Raw genomic sequence first — 24,407 nt, 5'->3', positions numbered from 1 at the left:
CATTGAGCAGATGTTTTCAGAGAACTATCCACAATCACTCCAAGATCTCTCTCTTGAGTGTTAACAGCTAATTCAGACTCCTTCATTTTGTATGTATAACTGAGATTGTTTTCCAATGTGCACTACTTTGCATTTATCAACATTGAATTTCATCTGCCATTTTGTTGCCCGGTCACCCAGTTTTGTGAGAGCCCTTTGTAACTCTTCGCAGTCTGCCTGGGACTTAACTATCTTGAATAGTTCTGTATCATCTGAAAATTTTGCCACTTCACTGTTTACCCATTTTTCCAGATCATTTATGAGTATGTTGAATAGTAATGGTCCCAGTACTGGCCCCTCTGGGATACTACTATTTATCTCTCTACTTTCTGAAAACTGATAATTTATTCCTACCCTTTTTTTCCCATATTTTAACCAGTTACTGATCCATGAGAGGACTTCCCTCTCATCCCATGATAGCTTACTTTTCAAAAGTCAATTTAAATTAAATACATTTTAAAATATATATATATATTTAGAAATCTAGACATGTTATGTGTTTTGGTGTAATTTGCATTATCCTCGTGTTAAATTTGCATTATCCTAACAAAATATTTACTTTATTCATATCTCTTTTATATATCTCATTGGCCCTGACTCCCCCCCTGTAAATTCGAACACTCCCCCTAATTTCAATTCCTGGGGAAACTACTGCATTGGCTTGTCATGTGAGCAATGCACAGAGATTATTTTGCTATTATTTTACTTAAAAAAAAAAACCCACCTCACAGAGCATCAGTTCCTTCCAGTCCTGGGGGGAAAGAATTCATGGGGGCACAAGTGTCGCTGCAACTAGATAAAGCCATAACAATTTGATGGAAGGTGGGGATATTGAGGGCAGCAAACAGGAAAGTGTTGGCCATGCTCTGGTAATTGCATTGATTGGGGTTTGAAATGTAACTGCAAAGAGGAGCAGGCTACCCCTAATCGAAGGGACCGGCGCATCCTCTGGGATCACGCTCACTCCCAGCTGCCGCTCCTGAGCGCCCCCTTTTTGCTCTGTACACCCCCCCCCCCCCATACGTTTCCTCTGGCTCGGAGCCTGCCCAGAGGAGCCCAGCCGCCTGGGCTTTTGCATAACAAAGAATTCCATCAGCCTCCCTCCTGCTCCTGCAGCATCCCATTCTCACAGCCTGACTCACGCGCACGCACCCCCCCTCCCAGCCTTTTGTTTTACATTCATGTGAAGGGGGGGCGGATACATTTAAAAATAAACTAGCAGCGCCCTAAAAATGTCCGATCCCTGCAGAGCTCCCCAGTCACCATCCTCCAAACTCTGCTTTCTTGGGGGTTGAGGGAGATGCTGCTGGATTCCCCCTCTCCCCGCGCAACTCTTGGTGCTTTCGTATTTTTAAAGTGGGGGCGGGTGAGTGTCCGAACTCAGATCTCACGCATGAGACTTTGGGGTTCTGGCTCTTGGGGCCGAGAAGCTGCAAACTGCTGCGTCTCCCTCCCCTCCCGCGCTGTTGCTATGGGTTGCGGTTGCTACGAGTTACCGGATCAAGGCCGGCGAGCTGCTTTACCTGACACACAGCCCCCGGCAGAGCCTGGGCGCATGGAGGCGCCTGGAACATATTCACGGGCGGCGGGGGGAGAGGGAGGGAGCGCGCTGCCGCGAGAGCCCCCTGCACACACAGTCAGTCTGTGCTTGCAGCTGCAGGAAAAACTACAGCAAGTGGGGTGGGAGGGAAGAGAGGATGAAGGCCCTGAGGTAAGAAACTAGCAAAACTCAACTGAAAGTGGTGCCAATTCTGCCTCTAGGAGTAAAGGCAGGAGGCGATGGGGGGGCTGCTGACGACTAGGCACTTGTTGAACTGTTTGCCGCTTAGCATAGAGCCAGATGGCTAGTAAGGGGGATTTATAAAGTTAGGAATTCATGGCAGGAAAAGGTAGTTTGAAAGCTTCACGGTGGTCTTGGGAGAGAGCACAGACAATGAGAGGAAAGAAGCAGTCACTGGAAGAGTTTGTGCTACTAGATCAATTGGTGGCAAATATCAAACTAGTGGAACTGTGTTCCTAACAATTAGGAAAAGTTTTACAGTTACAGTATCAGTTAGTGAAAGGTTTGCCATGTAGCGTGCTGAAAGGAAGGGGATCCGGTTGCTAAGATACAGCTACAAAGAGCAAGGGTTTGGAAAGTATATTTGAGTTGGTAAAGTTTCTGATTTGCAGGTTTTTACATATGATTTCTAGTAAATGTGCTCAGCTTTGCTTTAGTGCTTGATTTCCTCATGGAACTAGAACAGTTTTGTATTTGCCAAACTGTAGATGATTTTAAGAAGTATATATTGTAATTGCAAAAACTTAGATTGTAGAGGTATCATATCTACGACGTACTGTTATTTAACTTTCCACAAGCAATCTTACAATAAAATTTTAGAGCTGCAAACCATATAATATTGTATAATTGCTCATGGAAAGTTAATAGCATAGGAATACCTAGAAATATATACATATGTTATAGGTATCTCAATTCAAGAACTCTAAATGTTCCAAACCAAAAGGAGGAGTATTTTTGGTTCCTGTTATAAACGATAATTATCTTCTAAATATGGTTTATTCAAATAGGCAAAAAAGCAATTTAACCTGCAATTTTTTAATTGTAAGAGGGAAAGTAAAGTATTGAAGGCCTTTCATGAGAAGAATCAGTCTTGACACTGCAAGTACTGAATTACATTTTTGTGTTTAAAAGAGAGTGCAGCATTGTAAAAGTAGATTAAACAACAACAAACCCCCCAGCCTTTTTGCGATAAACATTGATCATCATTATTGATTCTACTACTCTTGTTTAACTACTTAGAAACATAAGGTTTCAATTTTATCCATTCCTTGAAAGGGTTGCTAATGTTGCATGCTGCTTGTATTACAAACAATTGGATAGTTTTTCAGAACTATATTAAAAGTATCTTCAACAAATAAAAATATTTCAAGAAACAAAAAATGCACAGAATTTGGAAGAGGTGGGCACAGAATTTAGAAATGAGTGTTGAGAAAATAAGACTGTCAAGTTTCTTACTCTTAATGTTTATAAAAATTGAGCTGTTATTGAATGAATTATTTTCTTTTAAAAGAGGATTTTTGTTACCTTGTTAATAGAAATATTTCAGTTGCATTATGAGTAACAGGTTGTTGGAATGCTGATTTAGAATATCCTTAAGTTAAATATGCATTACAATTCAAAAATATAAATGACGGGGGGTATTTATGTTTAACAACATATAGCACACACAAATATCTGAGAAACAGAAAACTGTAGAGTACTAAAAGTCATAAAAATAAATAAATTAGGAAATGGATTTTACAAATAAAATAAATCTCATTTACAAGTCAAAGCAGAGCAATTTATTTTTCTTATTTAATTACTTAAGAATGTTCTGTTTCTACTAAACATCTTTATACAAGTATAAGTGTAGGAAAGCAGCAAAGGAGGAACAATTAAAGTGATGTAAGATTTTGGCTGCAGGAGTGGCACATTAAAAATCCTGACTGTTTGAAAAACTAGACAGAAATGTCACTTGTAGTCAAAAACAACAACAAAAGCTAAGAATCAAATCCCCAACAAGATGAGTTTCTTGTAGAAAAACCATATTTGATGTAATGCTAAAATCACAACACACTAATCAAAAATTTTAAGAAGTTTTATATTTAAAATTTCACAAAATAAGAAACCTATCCTAAAACATTTACAATTGTTTTTTCTTGGTAAATAAACCCTAGAACAGAGTATTCTTCATTATCACTTAACACGAAGATTTTCACTAATACTAGGTATACAGAGAACTCAAAAGAGTGACATTTTAAATAAATTTCCATGCAGGACAAGATGATGATAATGGAACAGATTTTAGAGCACAGATCTAACTTGTGAAGAGTATGATAAAGTTAATAACGATACAATTATGATGAATCCCAAGTATTTATCAGTGAAACAGGCTACTTTGCAAAATCTCCTTAATATACAAAAGACAAGATCCCTGAATTATAATAAAGTAGTCACAAAGGTTCTCCAACTCTTACATTTAAACAGACAGGATGTGTGTTAGCAAGCCACAAAGCGTAAAGTGCATTCTATGATCTAGCTCAACATTTAAATAAAAAAACCCAATAGTATAGTATGGTAAAACAAAATGATGATTTCCTTCTCTAAAAAATTATCTCATTCTCAGTTTTTGTTCATTTCAAGATTTTTTTTGCTGATGTTATGGGCAGCTTTGCTAAATAATAAGTCTATCAATGAGGCAACATCTTCCCCCCCCCAAAAGTCTGCACTTTGCAATAGAAGCTATCTTGCCAGGATAACTTGTTGCTTTAATTAATGTTAGTGCTGTTATATGAAAATATTTTGTTGACCCTTCTACACACAAGCAGAGATGGTGACTAGATATATTTGTGCAATTCAACAAAACTGAGCAAAAGAAACAGATATTTATCTTATGTAAGTGCTATGATGAAGAGAAAACTGGTTCAGAATAATTACCTAAAAGATGAAATGTTATCCTCAAGCTCTTAAGACACACCAAAACTGAACAGATTCCCAGGAGGATGCTTTAAACATACATCCGCACTAACTTTTATTAGCTTGCCAATTAATTATATATTGTTTCTGTGTAATTCACAGGTTAAAAGATACTAACTACTGTATCTTTGTCAGAGACAAAAATCCATACTGGACCTGAACGTGCAGCACTGAAATCTGGAGGAGTTTTGCCATTATTTCAATAGAACAGGATCAGACCCACTGCCTTGTCTTTAATAGCAGTTAAATGTCAAATATAAATAAACACTGAAACATTTTCTATTGACAGGTTCTGGGACAAGCTAACTCATAGCTGCTGCTATAAAGAGCAAAGTAGATTATAACAAATGTTTGTGGTTAAAAAGTTGTGTTCAAGCCTGCCAGTTGTGAAAAAGTCAATATTTCAATGTGTTTACTACAGTAAAAGTGAAATTAAAAACTCCATTCATTTCAGTTTATACCCAATAGCTTAGAGTTCTATATCTGAACAAATGTGTTATATCTATGTGACTATCATCCTTTCGGAAAGACAGTTTCACTTCATTTAAAATGTTAACCTATAACACTTGGCTAACATTTTCAAACATAGGTCCCTAAAGTTAGATACCTAGAGTGAAATGTTGACTCTGTGGAAGTCAGTGCAAAATGCCTATTGATTTCAGTGGGGCCAGATTTTACACATGATTTTCGCAGGGAGGGAGCAACCATAACTCCCACTACCTTCCATGAGAGCTGAAGGTTTTCAGCATCCCTTGAAATCATGTCACATTTATTTATGTGCCTAACTTTAGGCATCTATGTTTGAAAATGTTGGCCTCTGGCTCTTGTGCGTGATAAGAGCAAGTTTTCCATAAACATTGGAGAAAGACGATCTTCCCTCAGCCCCTCTCTCCAATTGTCAGCAACAAATAGCACAGATTCTGTTTTCCTCAAGTCACCATGCTATTTTAAAAAGTTAATACCTTGTGGTCTATATAACTTCATTACCAATGTCACACAGCTGTTTAGAGTGAAACTTCTCTGGTATAGAGTACACAAAGTTGCTCTGAGTATATTTTCATTTGATACACCACTTTTAAATTAACGTAAAATACCTTTATTTTTTAATATCTGAAATAAAGTATTTCCCTGCGTGACAACGTATCAGCCATACTTGGCAATAGAACACGACTAGCCCAATATTTGTCAAAATTTTAATGGCTGCATAAACCTAAATGTAATAGGCAACATGTAAAAATAAATCAGTGCAATTTAATAAAAGCAACAAAGAAACAGTTTCAAAGCTATGGTTTGAAAATTGAGAGAGAACTTTATTTTGCAGGTCTTAGGATGGCAATATACAAGTGATTTTTCAGGATTCTTCAGGGACTGTGCTTGCTTTACATCCATGTGAAATGCTGTCATCACTACTTTGTCCAAGCCCGGAGGATGAACTACAGAGAAGGGGAGAAAAAAAAATAAAGAAAGGAAATTGGTTTTCACAACACACTCAAAGCCTGAGTAACAGAGGAGAACTTTAATTATCTCCAGTCACAAAGAGAGACAGGAAATTTGGACTTTTAATTAGCCATTTGGAGTGCAGTTGGATATTTTTTTTAGCAAGATAATTTAAACGCGAATAATTCAAGTCTGACTAAATGAAATTCACATAATCAGAATGCAGATAATTGAATTTCTACTGCATTCATTAATTCAGTGTGGAGGTGTGTGTGAAGACTTCTATGATGAGCTGTCACAGCTCAATAAAATCTCAGTCAATTAATTTTTTCATTATCTTAGTATTACATCAACAAAAAAAGTGAAGTCTGTGTGTATATATGTATGTATATCAGAATGTAAAGAAGAAAGAAAGTAACCTCTCTGAATCAGAATCTGCCTCATTTTTCCCTCTTTCTCTCTCTTCATCTTCAATAGGAAAACGTCGTTTCAAAGAGGCAAACTTATGAATCGCATCAGCAACAGAATATTTTGTCTGTCCAGATACACAAGCCTCAATATCTTCTGGATTTAGCTGAGTCTGTAAGAAGAGGTGAAGTCTACTGTCTGAAAGCAATAATGCATTTTGTAGGATCCTTTAAAAAAAAAGAAAAAAAACACACGTAATTACTAGAACAAATTTCTCAGAGGTTTCCTGCTTTTAAATGAATCCCAAATTAGCTTCAGAATGCACTGCATATAATAAAATGATTAGGTATGTGTTATCTTTTTATTGCATTATCTGGAATTTTGGGTGAGTAAAAACATGAAGCTAATAGTTAAGAACATCTGTTATAAGAATAACTTCAAGGGCGTTTCTTCCATTTAACCATCTGTTATTACCATGTGTATCAATTAATGATTGTAAGGGGGGCAAAGGCACATGCACTTATGGAAATTTGGTCTACGTTCAAAAATTGTCTATATTTAAAAATACTAAACTACTTTAAAATTTCAACTGCCTGATTTCTCTTGGGGGAGTAGAAGAAGATTAAGGAATTTAGAGCATGAAAAGTCAGGACTTTGACATACCTGTGAAATAGAATGTGTGTGCACCAACAAAAACTAGAAGTACATATTTACACTTTTACAAATTTGTATATATTTAAGGGATAATAAAAATGCCATTGATGAATATTGATTTAAATCTGTCTGTAAAATGTTTTCAGTAAGTTCTGACAATACTCTTCATTTTAGCTGTTTTTTTGAAAAAGTCTATCTTCAACTGCAGTTTATATTTGTGAAAATAAGCCTTCAAATGCATTTAGCATAACCTTTTTAATCACGTGAACTGTGTAATCCAAGTACAATGCATTCAAAAAAATTGGAAAGTTAGAGTTACTCTACAAGGACTGAAATCTGTGCATTAGCATTGTTACTCTGAAAATGCAATGCTCTTGCAATATTTGTATAAGGAACTAATTGCACAAAAGGTCTGTTCTAACATGATCAGCAGCAGACAATAAGGGCCCATTCCTACAAAATGCTGATGTGCATGTGTAACTTTACTCATGGGAGTAGTCTTTTTGAGCTCAGTGGGCATACTCAGCATTTGCAAAATAAGGGCCTATGACACTAACAACTAACACTGCATACAAATTTACTGCAATATATTTAAGTAAGCCAGAACCATTGAGAATTTATGTTTATCTGCTTACAAATATTTAGGTTAGTTTTTAGTTATCAATATCTTTTTCATTTATTTGGTAACATTACTGAATATAATCGAATACAAGAAAATAAGAACTGATGAAAATAAAATAAATAAATAAATAAATAAATATTCAACTGCATTATAAATACCCAAATTAACATGAAGTGTACAACAGACTGATTCTTCCAATCTTAACCATGTGTTTGGACTGTAATATTTTAAATATAAGTGAACTCTGAAAACTGTTCTCTGTTGTGACTAATATACTGTTAATATTTAATGTAATATACTTAAGGATTTCTGTCTTAAGGACAGCAAAATGAAAAAAGACATATATAACTTGAAATTGGTAAGTTTGCAGTAATGAAAAATATTTGCAGTGGCCTATAATGATTACCACATTCCATGTGAAATTATCAGAGTGGGGCTGCAACAGAGATCACTTTTTGCTACTGTTCAAGATAAGGACATTTTTAAACATTGATAAAACCCAGCTTTTACTCTGATAAACCCACACATAGTTTTCTTAAAAATAGACATCACAAATATAGTCTCTCAAAATCCATGCCTACAAAGTTTTAATGCACAGAACATTTAAAAACAACTTCTCAGTAACCCCAAAAGAAATCACCTAATAGTGTACAAAAATTAATCAAGCCACAGAACCTACATATCCCCACACCTCCCTCCTCAACAGCAATAGCTTCCTGACTATAGTATAAAAAGCCACATCATTCATTGGTCACTCTTGGTCAATGTGAAATCCCAAACAAGAAATGACACAAACATCATGAAAAACAAAAAGGGAAAAAATAAAACCCCAATGATACCACACAATAAATACAGATTTATAGTGTAAGCACTGGATGAGCAAACTCATTCCTTTTGTTTGTTTGTTTTCTTAAAGTAAATCTTACTAGAATTTATGTTCCAGATTTAAGGAGATTCGCATTTTTGCACTACTGTCTGTATTTCTAATTCAGATTAATATAGTAAAAAGCCAGCCCATTAAATTCAACATGAATAAGCTTTAGTTTCCCCTAAAGATTTTCCTGTATTTTACCTCCAGTAGCTTCCTGCCACCCAGGCTAAAGCGCAAGTAACTAACTGTTCATCAGATTACGCTATACTTGCAGCTTTGTTGCTGCTTGAAATGTATTTTATTTTCTTTATAAAATAATGGGTAATCTTTAAAATTGATTTTAGATGGTTTGAGGCTTTACACCACAGAAGTAATGAGCACTAATGTCAATGACATTGGACACAAATTCATTTTAGCTTTATTTCATGTCCACAGCAATTCTACTAAGCCTTGAACTGCTGAAGCACTATTATTAACTTGCTGGTAACCTAACATATGGGAATAGCAAACAAAAGTGATATGAGTACAGGTTGATCAGAACCTCAAGGCTACTGTCCTTTTTCTGCAGCTATAATTCAATTTCCAATTTTACTTTACATTGGACTCATTATTTCACAGTTATTTTTTCTTCTGCTTAATAGTGCCATCTGGAGGTTAAATGAGTGAAGAAACAGAAAGATGCTCATTGAACCAATCCCACAGAGTCCATCTAGAAGGGAAAACATTTAGAGAGTTCCTTACTAACCACTTTAAGCCAACATGTGAGCAGTCATAGAAGCACCCTTCATCTAGGTATGCCCTTGGAACGCCTGTTCTACTCTTTAATTGAGAAATGACAACTTTTGCTTTCTTTCTTCTGCACCAGCCGCTTATATTGCTTGAAGGATGTAATTAAAAAGCCATCAAAATGAAAAATAAAGTGTCTGCACTATTCAATTCTGTTAGTTTTTAATGTTCAAAATATTCATACCTCTAAAACAAGGACATGCATGCTTTGTCGCCCATTGTTAGTATTGTGGAATATTATTATTACAGTAGCACTCGGGCCTCAACTAGGTCGGGGCCCCATTGTGGTAGGTGCTGTACAAGCACATAAAAAGTGACAATCTCTGCCCCAAAGAGCTTGCAGTCTAAACGACAAGACATGACAAGTAGATGAAACAACTGGGTACAAAGAAGTGGAGGAGACAGGGGGAGGTAACATACAATTAGGATGTTTTAGCACCGACTAATCGTGTGCAATTTTTAGCCAACCAGCAGTTATCAATGTTTGACAATCAGCAGCCTGTTCATTATAGCAAATACCAACACAGTAACATATTCTGACCCCAGCTGCTCTGATGTAAATCTTCAGTAAATGAGATCAAAATCTGGCCCACACAGTTAATTTATAAAAAGTCACAGCTCACACTGATAATTCTAGTATCACCTGAAAAAAACTGGACTTGGCAGATTTAAAGGAAAGTCAAACTTTTCCTATACCTACCTAGGATATAGAAATTAATGCCCTAATCCTGCAAACCTTTCCCCACACGAGTAGTCATTACTCTCACATAAGAACTCCCTTACATAAGTAAGGGTTTGCAGAACCAGGCCCTACATTTGAATTTGAGATAGTAAAATCTTTATTTGTTGTCATGAGAATCTTTGTTTGTAAGCAGCCTTGGTAAAAAATTTATGATATCTCTACCTTTACAGAAAGAGGGCATAAAATACAGTCTTGCAACCTGACCCAAACCCAAGGGGACCTAACTATAGGTGCTAGGTTCAGGTCAGTTTGGAGATGAAAATGAGTTAACATGCTTAGACTGGGTTCAGGTCAGGCTTTAAAATTAGATCTGAGCAGACTGGGGGCAGGTGCGCAGTCACAGGCAGCCATAGGGATAGCACAGCAGGGAGGTGGTAAACAGTCTTTTGTCTGCATGGGTCAGTGACTGGTGGGAGGTGCTGCCACCAGGAGAGGCAGCATTGAATTCGCATCAGCTGTTTCCTGCCTTCAGACAGACACACACACACACAGTGTGGTTCAGGTGTGAACAGAGAGAAACATGGCCAGCTGGGACCCCACACAAGGCACTGCCTGCCCTGCATCTCACCACTCCTGCCCAGTATGGAGGCTTTCATGGGGATCTGCAGATGGGTACCCACCTTGCACCACCCTTGGGCCCATGCCCCCATCCACTCAGCAGTAGGGCCAGGCAAGAGGTGGCAGTGGAGGAGAGAAGGGGAGCTGCCCCATGCCTGCACAGCAATGCGTCTGTCCTGCCGTGTGGCTGCCCTGGCTGGGAGTTTGAGGGACTGAGGCTCCACTGAGGTATGGGCAATCCTGGACTTCTTGAGACAGCTGCAGGGGAGGGAAGAGGCGTGGGCCAGGTCTGTGAATGGCAGAAACACCTGGGTCTGTTTGCAGCATCCTGAACATGCTGTTATGCTAGCTCCAGTTCCTGCTGCTCCATCCCTGACCTTGCAACCTGATGTGGCCTGACTATAAAGGTCAGGTCAGTTATGAAAATGCCTTGACACTCAGCTTCGGGTGGATTCAGGTCAGCTGTGGTCTAGTTGGGTTGGGTCGGCCTTTAAAATTAGACCCGAGCTGACCTCTAATAAACTTCCAATTGATACGCAAAAGAAAGTGCATGGCTTTTGAGGAGATGCTGTATGCTACATGAGGCATGTTCCCTCTCCCAAGCTAAAGAGAGAACATTTACAAAAGGCAAAACATGTGTTGCGTCTTATTTGGATAAAGGCCAAAATCTGGTTTTCTTCAATGTGATTTTATTAGGTATATTATCCACTGTTCTGCTGGAGAACAACATATGGCTGAACAGTACAACTTAATCCTAACTAAAGATTTCCTGTATCTACTGTAACCTAATATAATGACAGATGCACACTTGAATGTGTGCGGAAGGTTAACACTCTGATTTCATTTTCAGCAAATTTACTCTGCCCATTTACATCACATCATGAGAGGAGGAAAAAATAAAACTTACCAAAACCAACTGATCACAGCCTGTGTTCTGGTGCCCTCTATTGAACACACACAGATTCAGACAGGGAGAATGTGAAAATACAGGGTACAGTCATTAAAGCTCTATTTCCTCATACTTTTTATCAATACCATTTCCTCTTTTATAATAAACCAGTGTGAAAGGTAGCAGGTGCTAGCTGGAAATATGAAAGAGAATTTAACTAAATAGAGAAGCTAGGAGGGGCTGCCAGATCCCATACTCACTTCAGCACAACTCAAATTTGAAATATTTGGAGCATTCTATTCAGAATAATGCTAATAGAAAGATGGGACCCAATTCTGCATCCCTTATTAGCATGAATAAACCTTACATGTAGTCAATGGCCCTGGTGCACTATTGCCTTGTACTTTGCATAGTTATTTATACAGTGCAAAGTGAGAGTAAAGTACAACCATATCAGAATGGTAGTTTTTAGTACCCACTTGGCAGTGATGCAAATAACTATACAGGGTACAGGGCAAAAGTGAACCAGGCCCAATGGGACCACACACATAATATTTATGCATGCAAGATACGGAGGCAGGATTAGGAACTGGTTTGGTGAATCAGCAGTGAACTTTTAAAAATATTATTTAAATCTGTTTCCATATTAATCTCTTGTCAGGAGATGTAACATTAAGCATGTTTCCTGTGGTAATTGCCAGGAATAGCCACTCTCAAGAGATTACTAATAGATACTTACTTTTTATTCTAAACCACACATTGGTATGAGAACTCCAGTTTCATTCCATTAAAGCAAAATAATGGAATGCAACTTAAAATAAATTGTTATAATTCCAATATGTATTTACCAAAAGCAAACAGGAATGCAAATCATCATTTTAGGTAATTTTAGGCCCCAAAATTAAGTTTTGTGCGGAACAAATGGGCGAAAAGGAAAAAGGTCTTACCAAACTTAGTATTAATAAAGATAATTTCTTGATTTTTTTTCAATTCAGTAATAAGCTTTTTTATTTGAACTTAAAGGAGAATTCAATCAGCATCACAATACAACATCTTCAGAATATTTCCAATAGGAAATGTGTAGTTTTCCTCATTCCCAAAAAGTAATTTATGACTGAAAGATCGGCAATCTAACATTTAGCTAATGGAGTCAGAGATCTTAAACACTGAATTTGACAGTAACAAGGACTGGGTTATACAGTTCTTTTGTCAATTGAAGTGATAATCCCCTACAAAACAAAACAGGATCAGAGCTGGAAATTTATGATAAAGCCAGATTCATCCAACCTCAACTTCCAACATGAATTATAATGCTTTAAGTCTGTTTCAAACTAAGTGTCAAATCCTGGCCCTCATTTATGCAGTAGGAAGAGCTGCAGAAACCCCCTATGTCTAAGTAACTAGCTGTTCACAGAGTTAACTAATCCAGAGGATGATGTGTGGAGGTGGGGGACAGAGATACACATCCACTCTCCAGCTGGGTAGTACAGAATGCAAATGAGCCTCTTCTCCCCACCAGCCCTCCATAAATCCTCACCCCTCTGTCTTCTGTGGGTGCCCTGGGAGCTGCTGCAGTAACCTTCCTACATAGAGAGGTGGATGGAGGAGAGGAAAAACAGAAAACAGCTAGGGATGAGGCATGGCATTTTCAAAAGCGACTAAATGATTTAGGAGCACAGGTCATATATTTCAAAAGAGATTTAGGAGCCTAAGATTCAAAGAGGGTTTTTTGAAAATTTTACCCATAGCCCCATCTTCCTCAAGCTGGTTAGCATGTGTGGCTTGTGACCTCTGGTCTGTTCACTCCCATAAGCAATTGGGGTGGAGTGGTGGGAGGGGGAAGAGAGGAAAGAGAGCTGTGTGTCATTCTGCCTGACAGGCTCCTATCTCCTTGCCCCGGCTAATAGCTCACTTTTGCTGTTTTGGCCTGTAGGGTCCCATTCAGTTTCTCCATGACTGATTTCCCCTACTGGAGCCACCAAACTGCTGTGTGGGGGTGGATAAGGGCAGAGCATTGGCATAAGTGCTACCAAAGGATGTTCCGTCTCCCAGAGGAAGTGGTTGTTTACAGATGCACAGCCTGGGCGTCCTGGGGAGCTGCTGAGGGATCTGTGCTATAGGCACTGTGGGGCCCAGAATTTAGACCTAAAGTACAAAGCAATGTCAGCTAAGTGTCCATAAAATCAAGGCAGAGGAATTTGAAAGGCCCCAGACTAACGATATGTCAGTGCCACTATTTTAAATTATTGGAGCATGTGTCATATGAAAAAAATCTGCAGTGATCCAGTGCTGGAATTATGGAGATCTCTCTTGTCAATGAGTCACATGAATTCTTTCCCCAAAGCTGCATTTATGACATTTTGGTCCAAGGGGGGAAAAAAAACACAACCCACAGTCTCCAAGACAGAGGCGTCTGGAGCAGCCTCCTAATTCAGCTAATGGAGAGAACCTTTCTACAAACTGGGATGTCTGATATTCCATCCAGCGGAGGGCAGCGCCACAAAATGTCAACGCCATGCCAATTTATCCTAACACAACTATATTTTTTAAAAAACTCCTTTCAAGTCTAGCTTTCCCCTGTGGCTGAGAATGTCTGAGAGAACGGTGCAACCTTTCATGTAGCACTGAAGAGCAAACATTTAAAATCATTACTATAAGAGGAAAAACCCAGTTTAAAAACTTTGATGCACCGAACACTAATCATTTTAACGTTCATGGAGCAACGTTCTTGAATGCTCAACATTCTACACTAACAATACTCAGTAAAACTGTAGGTATCAAAAAAGCTGAAAGAAAAGTACATTTCTGTTTTAATGTCATTTCTGGAAACATAGCCACTGGATGGAAATATTTTGTGTCCTTTAATAAAGTCACTTTGGAGCAGTTTGGGCTGTTCAACATTCCTACAAGTTTCATTTCAAAATTAGAGTATCTTTAAAAATAACAATTATCCACAACATGGCACAGAGAAGGCTGAGAGCTCAGACAAGGATACGTGGCTTTGTCCAGCCTATCAGTATTCCCAACTCTTGAGTTGTTTTTTATCAATGAGGTTGAGGGGAAATCCCTAGATCCTCCTCCACTCTTAGTGTCATGTACCCTCAAGCAGAGTCATGACTAAAGTCCTGGCCAACAAAGACTGGACATGACTCTATGCAGGAACAGATAAGACTGTTCCTGAAATGACTAATAGGGTCACTATAGACACATACCCTGTTCCCAGTTATTGAGCCAACTGCTAACACAGATTTTCCCTTGCTCTTCCCAAACTGGGAGCAAAGGACTCAAAAAAGCTCCGTGACACTGGCCAGGAAGAGCATGTGCCAAAAGGCAGAGTAACTTGCTTAAAAATTCCTGCCTTTGATATTACTGGTAGAACTCCACACTGGTAAGTATTAAGGAGACTGGTGTTCTAACCCTCATGTCATCTAATCATGCTCAGAGTAGCTCTAAACAAAACAATGGTTTAAAAGCTGGTGGCTGGTAGCCGTCTGACTTCACAAATGCTCCTACCACTGCAACCACAAATGGAGCTACACCACTGATAACAATGGTAGGACATTTTACAAAATGGTAGAAAAAGCCACAAGATAGTACAAACATGGTTGGTCTAGTGCAGAGGTGGGCAAACTATGGGCCCATGAGCCATTTTAAACTGGCCTGCGAGCTCCTGCTGGGGCACTGGGTCAGGGGCTGGACCATGCGGCTCAGCCCCACTCTGGCGCTCCGGCCAGGGTGCAGGGTTGGGACCACACCACACAGCTCAGCATCACTCCGGCCGGGGCACTGGGTTGGGGGGCTGCTTCGGCACTCCAGCTGGGGTGCTGTGTCCAGGGCTGCACCACCTGGCTCCCGGAAGCCAAGGCTCATCCCCACTCTGGCACTCCAGCCGGGGTGCAGGGTTGGGGGCTGCTCCACACGGGTCCCGGAAGCCGCAGCATGGCCCCGCTCCAGCTTCTACACACTCCAATGGCCCCCTCCAGCACTCCAATGGGAGCTGCAGAGGCAGTGCCTGCGGATGGGCAGCATGCAGACCAACCTGGCCGCCCTCTGCGTAGGAGCCAGAGAAGGGATATGCCACTGCTTCCAGGAGCCGCTTGACTAAGTGCCACTCAGAGCCTGCACCCCTGAGCGTCACCCCCGCCCCAGCCTTGATCCCCCTCCCCCTCTCCAAACCCCTCAATTCCAGCCTGGAGCATCCTTCTGCACCCCAAATGTCTAATCTCCAGCCCCACCCCAGAACCCGCACCCCCAGCCGGAACCTGCACCCCTTCCCGCACCCCCGCCCCAGCCCTGATTTTCCTCCCACCCTCCGAACCCCTCAGTCCCAGCCCAGAACACTCTGCTACACCCCAAACTCCTCATCCCCAGTCCCACCCCAGAGCCCACACCCCCACCCCAATTTTGTGAGCATTCATGGCCTGCCATTCAATTTCTACTCCCTGATGTAGCCCTCAGGCCAAAAAGTTTGCCCACCCCTGGTCTAGTGGCTAGAATACTAGACTCAGACTCAGGGGACCAGGGCTCTTTTCCCAGTTCTGCAGCTAGCTGCTGGACGACTTTGAACACACCTGTGCCTCAGTTTCCTCATCTGTAAAATACAGATAATGATACTGACCTCCTTTGTAAAGCGCTTTGAGATCTACCCAGATGAAAAGTGTTGCATAGGAGCTAAGTATTATTAAACGGCCAGAGTGTTGAGCTAAATAACCATGTTTAAGCTCAGAGGATAGCCGTGTTAGTCTGGATCTGTAAAAGCAGCAAAGAATCCTGTGGCACCTTGTAGACTAACAGACGTTTTGGAGCATGAGCTTTCGTGGGTGACATGCATCTGAGGAAGTGGGTATTCACCCACGAAAGCTCATGCTCCAAAACGTCTGTTAGTCTATAAGGTGCCACAGGATTCTTTGCTGCTTTTACATGTTTAAGCTGTTCTTAAACCCTTTTCATAGCTCAGGTTGAAGCCTAGCCTAGGCGACTATTCTAAAAATTATTTGGGTCCATCCCTTTAAACAATGTTTTCCACACACAATGTCCACTGCAAGAAGGCTACACTGGGGAAATTTAAAAAAAAAAAATTAATTCCACTGCTGTTATCACCAGTCCAGGTGAAGGAGAATTGGTGCTATTTCAGTTATGCTTGCTAGAATAAAACTTATTTGGCAAAGTGGTAAAAATGGTGCCAACTGTGAGATTGCCTTATCTAAGCTAGGGGACCAAAACATAAAAATGTTAACCCCAGCTCACTGAACCAGCTGTAGTATTAGAGAGATTAATGATTCCTTATTACAGCCCCAAGCTCACTGTGTTTAAGCAGAGTTTTCTAGAGAGGTGTTAACACTGGTTTCCTCATCACTGTAAATCTGTTTCTTTGTTTAAACATAGCTTTCCAGAACGAGCTAGCTAACAGATTTCACCAGAAGAGCACTTTTAACCAAAATAAGGCCATAAAATAAATTTAAAAACACTGATGCTTTATAAAAATGACCCTTTTTAATTAATACACTCAAATGTGCAGAACTTCAGCTGAAATTCTGTTCCAACAGTTCAGAAGAAGTGGTATATACAAAAATGTGTCAATGAGAGACAGAGGAAATCTAAAAGAGCAATATATAATGCTGGCCACAAGATGGCTCTCCTGTACAAGAGATGGGCTGTCTAATACAGCAAATTAGTGACTTCATTAACAATAAAACATTCACTAAGATGCAGTACTTACTTCTCAAGAAATTCTTGTAGGCCCTGTCGACGATGGTCCACGTGATGGGGATTATTCATATTAAAAAAGGGAGTTTTAGATGGAAGTTCAGGTAATTGGCTTTAAAAAATAAAATACAGAGTTAAAACCAAAAATGAAGAGGCTGAGAAAAATAGTTTATGCAAGTTATCTAATTTTAAGAGGATAAATTACAACATCAGGCCAAAGGAAAAAATATCTTGGAAAAATATAAAGCAAAGCCAGTCTCTGTTGACTGGAGTGGGGGAGAGAAAGAGATAAACCTATCTTTGTGTACACGTTTTATCATTTTGGGAGGTGCTCAGATACCACAGTGATAAGGACCATATGAGACCCCTGGTATGTAGACACCTAGACTCCAAGGATTAACAGTTGGGTCAGGAAAATGCAGAGCAGTGTAATTTACATTTTTTGTCATCTTAAATGGTTTATCAAAAGCACTAGCTGTTCAAACTTGTATGAAACAAAATATAAGATTAAATGTGTTAAGCCTTACTAGTTTGGGGAATAGTTACCAAAAGATAATGGTGGAAGCCCCATTGCTTGAGATGTTTAATTCCAGGCCAGGCAGGAGTATGTCTCCACAGTGATTAAAAAAAAAAAAAATCTGTCAGCTGACTTGGGCTTGGGCTCTTGGCTGAAAAACTACTGTGTAGACACTCAGGCTCAGGCTAGAACCCAAGCTCTGGGACCATCACAGCAATTTTTCAGTCCCGGAGGCCAGGTCAGCAGCGAGTTTTTTATTACTGTGTAGAAGTACCAGCAAACCACTAGAAAATATATTGTTGAAAACAACCTTGCACTGGTAGGGTAGAGAGTATATGGGCTAAAGTCTTGCCCAACTCTAACTTATATGATTCTCTAGTAATAGTTCAGAACAGATAAAGACACTAGCATCATCACTAGTGTCATCTGCAGAGTATTAAACTTGTATTTGATAGAAGAAGGTAGGATTTAAAAAAAAAAAGTCACTCACAGTAGCACAGCATTCTTCTGAAGTCTCTGTCGCAGCCATACAAATTCTCGAAAGCGTCGTCTAACACAAGATGTTTTCCTTGTAAAGCACATGCTATTTGTCTGTTGGGAAACGAGACTCACTTTACTTGTAAATCCTTTAGATTTAAGAAAATGGCATAGATATTTGATACTAAAAAAGTTGATTGAGAATTCTGTCCCTGAAAACTAAAGGACTGACTTCTGTTCAGTTCAGCATAAGAGCTATGTAAACAGTTGTATCCTGAACCGGATCAGGATCAGTTTCTAACTTCTCAGGGAACATATTTTTCTTCACTTTGTTTTGAAAGCAAAGAATGACCAGAACGAAGACATCAATCACAGCAGGTGAAAAAGTTTGTCAGAAAATGATTTCCAACAGAAAATTCCAATTTTTGTATTAAAAAACATTTTTTTTTAAAACTAGCTCTGGTCATTACGCTGCAAACACTTACTCCTGAATATATGCTTCTTCCAGTGCATAGTGCCAGTTAAATCAATAGGTAGAGCCCTGCAAATCCATGGGTATCCACTTTATATCCGTGGACCATTTCTGTGGATACCAGCGTGGATGCAGACACAAATTTTATATTCGTGCAGGGCTCGGACAGTTACAGCAGGCAGGCAGCTGTGAGGAACCGCAGCGCGGATCCTCCACCTGCCTTGGGAGGAGGGCCTAGGGGCAGGGACAGAGGTTGGGGGCTGCTCAGGCCCCACGGCCAAGGCAGGTGGAGGGTTCACCATAGCTCCCCAGCTGTTATTGTGGCTGGGCTGCAGCTCTGAGCTGCCCCCTCCCCGGCTGGAGCCCGGTCAGAGAGAGCTGCACTGGCAGCTGTGGGGACCCTGGGTTCCTCCACATGCCCTGGGTGGGAGGCTGCTCGGGCCCCCTGGCTAAGTTCCCTGTAAACTGTGCAACCACGCAGCAGCCTTCTTTGCACTGCGCAGGCACTCAGGGAACCCGCCCAGGGACTTACCACAGCCACGGCGCCCTTCCCCTGGCCCCAACTCTGCCACGGCCGGCCCAGACCCAGCCACAACCAGGGCAGCTCTACCCCGGCCCGAACCCAGCCCAGACCTGCTGGGGAAGTAACACCTATCCTGCAGCCCTAGCCCCGGAGCTGCTGCGGTGGGGAGAGGCGCCTCTTCCTCCCCAGCCCAGGTGCTGCTGTGGGGAGTCTCCTCTCCCCGCCATAACCCCAGAGCACCCTCCTTGCACCCCAAACCCAACACCCCCGGCCCCACCTCAGAGTGCACACCCCCAGCTGGAACCCTCGCACCCCTGCATCCCAACCCTTCGCCCCAGCTCTGAGCCTTCTCCCACACTCTGAACTCCTCAGCCCCACCCACACTACAAGAATTTTGTTATGTGCACCAATATGAAGGTGATGTGTCACACATTACCTCCATATTGCTGTACATAACAAAATTCATTCTGCACATGGGTGGGAAAAATTTGAGGGAACACTGCCCACCCCACCGTTCCCCGGACAGGTGGAGGGTCCATCACGACTCCCCACAACTTCCAAAGCATCTCTCCCCGACCAGGCTCCAGCCCCCGGTGTAGAGCTCTGCAAATATCCGCAGATAATTTTTGCGGATCGGATGTGAATACATATTTGTGTATCTGCGCAGTGGGCCTCCAATATGACTAGCATGAATACTTGCTACACAAGGAAAAGCAGTTGCAGTGATTCTGCCCTTAGTTACCCGTAACTTGATTGTTTGCCCTTACCATGATTAATACTTTCCTCCCCCACACACGTAATAAGTGCCGATAGCCTTTTGGCTTTATTTAGCAACCATATGACTTCATGCTCTCAAACTCTCACCTCAATATTTGAGTAATTATGCCAGATATTTTCAATTTATAATTTTCCTCCCAAAAAATAAGAAAAAAGGGAGGGAAAAGAAAGGAGAGGAGAGCATGACCTCAGTTTCCATTCGCTAGGAGTTAAAGGCTTCTAAAAAGTCAGACCAAATCTGTTCAAATCTGTTTGAGGTCCTTCTTCTCAGAAATGTTACCTGCTCTTTAGCTGTCAGGTCAGCCCAGTTGCTGAACCAAGCTTCTAGCCCTGAAGGCAGTCTGCTCTGCCACCTAAGCAGTAGGAGTCATTTGGCTACCAGCACTGCTCTGGAGAACAAGTTTTCTGTGAGTTGGAGAGTTTCCAAGATGATGTGATATATCCCAAAACACAGTTCTGGGAAGTAATTCTTTTAAGAGGTATCCATTATCATATTAATCCTCCTGCCCACTTATAGCCAAAAGGATTGTATCCTGGGCCAGTCCCAAAACATCTGAGCTCTGGGAGACCCACATCCCCAACAGCAGTTTCTTTTGGCAAGGCTCAGGCACTGTAACCTGTCAGTGACCAGTGTGAATGAAATATAAATTTTCTGTTAAATCAGTCTTAAAGCGTAGAAACATTCAGTTTTTAATGCTTTGCAAAGCATTTCTCCATTGGCTAGGTTTTAAGAACATATACAAATTACTGTTCAATGCCTGTCGCTAGCAATCTAAATTAAGGAGGGGTTTTTGGACCATGAAGTTGTAACAAGCTATAACTGGTCGAGTGAACCTATGGAGTGCTTTCCAGATCGGCAACAAAACTGGAGTCTCTGGTGCTTCCAGAATAACAGGACCAAAAAGATCCTTCAAGAGATGCTTAAGCTCCAGGTAACAGCAGGCAGCTGGACGAGGTATGGTGTACTGCTGTTTGAGTGCTTGGAATGGCAGAAACTGAACCTCTGAGAGACCCAAATTATCCTCTTATGCATTCACACTGTCCACATTACGAGTTTCCTGTCAATTTTCCAAGAATGGGCTGCCTCAAAGTACAGCATCAATGTGTGACAAAGGATGAAATTTCACTTTTCTACCAAGGTGATCTAGGTTTGTCTGGCAGCCAATATCATAGGGGACACTTTACACTCAAAAAAGTAATAGGCAGAACCCAGTAATCCTGCTGCCATGAGGGAATGGAAGATATTTTTCATACGTCATATTTTTCAATTTTAGGATCTAGATTAAGGAAATTATTATAATCCCTTCAGTGCTTCATCCAACAAAGTATGGTAATGCAAGAATAATCAGCAATATTTAATTGAATGAAATGTACGGCAGATTTAGGATATGACAGAATCACAATGTATCCTTATTAGAATGCAGTACATTAAAATGATAAGCATAAAGAAAAACACTTAAAGTATCCAGATACCACAGAGCTGGTCACAATATAAATGTCTAGACACATTGAACATTTATGTGCACAGTTATGACAATCAAATAGCTTGGTAGATAAAACAGATTCAGGAATTTTGATTATGATGCAAGTAACTGGATTATTCATTGAAAAGAGAGTTGTATAAACACAGATGTTTGAAATCCAATGTTTTTTCTTACTATGATAAAATGAAGACTTTGCATGGTCACTGCACATTGGTCGTCTTGTTAAGAATTTGAACCATGAACAGTATCTGTCAGAGGACGAAAACATCCTAGAGCACACAAATGTGAGCCAGTGTGTATCATGATCCATCTGTAGAAGGAGCATACCACTTGCTGATGTCCCAGGTGCTATAAGGCTTAAATCATTAATATTTCTGAAACGATCACAGCCTTGAATAGATGTGCTACATAACATAGTAAAAATACTTTGCACTTATTTTTATACTTACATGAATGAATATTTCATAGTCTATGTGCGAATGCCAAGAGTCTTCCTTCTGCGTCCTAGGGTCCCGTACCAGGACAGTTACAAATTCCTGTAAGGGCATAATAAATCAATCAATTAGTTTTAGAATAAGAACGCAGCTTGAAAGATTCTTTGGTTTGCTTTTGTGCGTTCAGACTAAAATCTGAACTGCTGCTTATGCAATGTTGCAATCCTTTAAAAGGAGAAGCAAAAAGCAATGAATCATCTGAACTACAGTACATGTCTGGGAAACTCCTTGCCACACAGCTAGCTAAATTGGGAATTTTTCAAATTAAATAATATTGTAGATTTTTAAACTGTCAAACACACCACATTCATGGGGACTCGGCCATCTGAGTGGCGACAAACTGATTATCTAACTTGTAAATCAGACTAAAAATAGCTGTGCAGCAATTTTTTTCAAATGCCAATCATTGAATTAAATAAAAGAGGCTTTACAAAAAATACTCTGTGGTACAGAATGACTATTACATTTTATTAGCATGCTGCTGAATCTATGTTTCCTCACCACTCTGTACATTTTCTTTAAAAAAAAAACACAATATTTTAACAATCAAAATCTCTGAAATTAAGATATATAAATGCTTAACACCAGCCCAAAGGAGGCAAGAATTGTCTTTTCCCTATGGTCTAGATCATCTCTTTGTGATCCACACCAGAGTAGGGGGAAAGCACATCACAGGTTGCTCCAGGAGCAACACAAGCGGAGAGATTTTGCCTTGCAAAGTCACACTCTCTCTCCTAACTGCTCTGTGGAGGGAGGCCTAGACCTGTCACAGCATATGCTCTTTAATGCACCAGTGAAACTACATAATTGGGCACACTGAAGGGGAGCCGAGTCAAGGCTCTTTCCCACCTACCTGAATGTAGTGGCTCTTCAGAGCCCACTTCTTCCTACACACAGGAAGCAGTGGTACAGTGCATTGGCCCAAGGGAATAAGGGACACATGCCCCCCCAACTCCCTGGGCTGGCTTGTGGAATGGACCATGATGTGGCCCAGTATTTATCCTGTGCCCAGCAGAATGGAGTCCCAGTCAGGACTGAGGCCTTTGGACAATACTACAGTATAAATAATTACTGCTAATAATAGTGTAGAACTGATCAATGAAATTGTTTTTAATTGTTCACTTTATTAATGTAACTTCTGATCATTCCCTACACTTGCCTATACTGTAACTTCTGTTCCATATTGTAATTCAAACCCCATTTTAAAACACTCACTACATTTTGTAAAAGCTTCCTCCAACCTTCATTTTTGCAAACCCTGCTGTAATCTTATTAGTTTAGTTTAGATGTGTGAATGAGGTATGTATGAATGATGGAATCAACCTCCAGCTCCAGCCTGTCCTGAAGAGATAAAGTTCAAATACCAACGGCTGAAGACCTAGACAACAGCCCTAAACAAAGTAAGAAGCATCCACCCTAAAAAGAAAAGGACAACAGAAGGAAGATCAAAGCCAGGTCCAAGGCTGAAAGTCACGCCTGCAATTGATGGGTGATCAATCTAAACCCAGAGGCAGCGTGACACAGCAAGACCTATAGACTTTGATTCCAAACTAAAAGCCTATAAAAAAGAAGGGTGAGATGAGAGACTCTGGGTAACATTCTGCTGCCAACATGGAAGAACATCGGTGCCTGCCCAACAGAGATCCAGCTCAGCTTTGTGCCCAGCTTTCCTGGCCAGTTAGCTGCCACAAGCTACGAACCCAAGCTGCAAAATCAAGCCATGAACTTAAGCTATCTTCAGGACTGGTAACTATGCAGCAGCTGCAGAACACCTGATGAATGTGGGTGTGTGTGTGGGTGTGTGTGTGTGTGTGTGTGTGTGAATGTGTGTATGTATAGGTATTAGGTATAATGTGAATGTGTGTGTGTGTTTGTGTATAGGGAATAGGTATATTGTGTGTGTATAAGAATTAAGATATTAGTTATTAGTCATAAATTGTTATAATAAATGTGGCATCTTTGTCTTGTCCCCTTTAATAAGATCCTGCTGGTTTTTACTGGTCTAATATAATTGGTACAACAACAATAGCTGTATGAGATTGAAGAAATGCAGACACTTTCACCTAACATTTCTGGAAGATCATACATCATTTCAAGGAAAGTGGCGTAGCAAGCCCTAAATTCATACGTAGTAAATAGTAAAGCATCCTTTAAAATACAAAATATTTGGCAGCGTCTGTCTAATGTATATGTATGGTAATTTAATAACTAGTTCAACTTTTGGAGGATAGTTACTGAACCAAATCATTTCCCCCAGAGAACTGCCCAAAATAGATAGGAAAAACTGGACAGGATGCTCAAAGACCTTGTTTACACACAGTTTTTGCAATGATTTAGTCTCCAGTGTGGCCAGTTACACTGGTATAAAGGTGTTTATATTAGCTTTTTGTGCCAAAAAAAAGCTATACTGATATAAACACCTAAAGGGTTGCACA

At 40.4% G+C, this 24,407-nt stretch overlaps 1 protein-coding gene across 3 annotated transcripts in view; it reads right to left on the bottom strand.

Moving 5' to 3' along the window:
- Positions 1-3,371: 3,371 nt before the first annotated feature.
- SNX10 (sorting nexin 10) overlaps positions 3,372-24,407 on the bottom strand; it is a 61,686-nt gene continuing 40,650 nt past the window's right edge. For 2 of the 3 annotated variants that reach the window (XM_030550836.1, XM_030550838.1), the window contains 5 exons: positions 21,928-22,014; positions 18,236-18,336; positions 17,242-17,340; positions 6,412-6,627; positions 3,372-5,988 (listed from right to left, as the gene is read on the bottom strand). In XM_030550836.1, the coding sequence (XP_030406696.1) occupies positions 5,907-5,988; positions 6,412-6,627; positions 17,242-17,340; positions 18,236-18,336; positions 21,928-22,014 (585 nt within the window). In that variant the 3' untranslated portion in view covers positions 3,372-5,906. Of the gene's footprint in view, positions 5,989-6,411; positions 6,628-11,540; positions 11,578-17,241; positions 17,341-18,235; positions 18,337-21,927; positions 22,015-24,407 lie in introns of all 3 variants that reach the window. The other variant, XM_030550837.1, reaches the window with a different exon arrangement.

Source organism: Gopherus evgoodei, chromosome 2 (assembly GCF_007399415.2).
Source record: "Gopherus evgoodei ecotype Sinaloan lineage chromosome 2, rGopEvg1_v1.p, whole genome shotgun sequence".
Classification (NCBI taxonomy): Eukaryota; Metazoa; Chordata; order Testudines; family Testudinidae; genus Gopherus; species Gopherus evgoodei.
The sequence above is the reverse complement of the archived record's forward strand: the minus strand, read 5'-3'. Positions and strand labels throughout refer to the sequence as shown.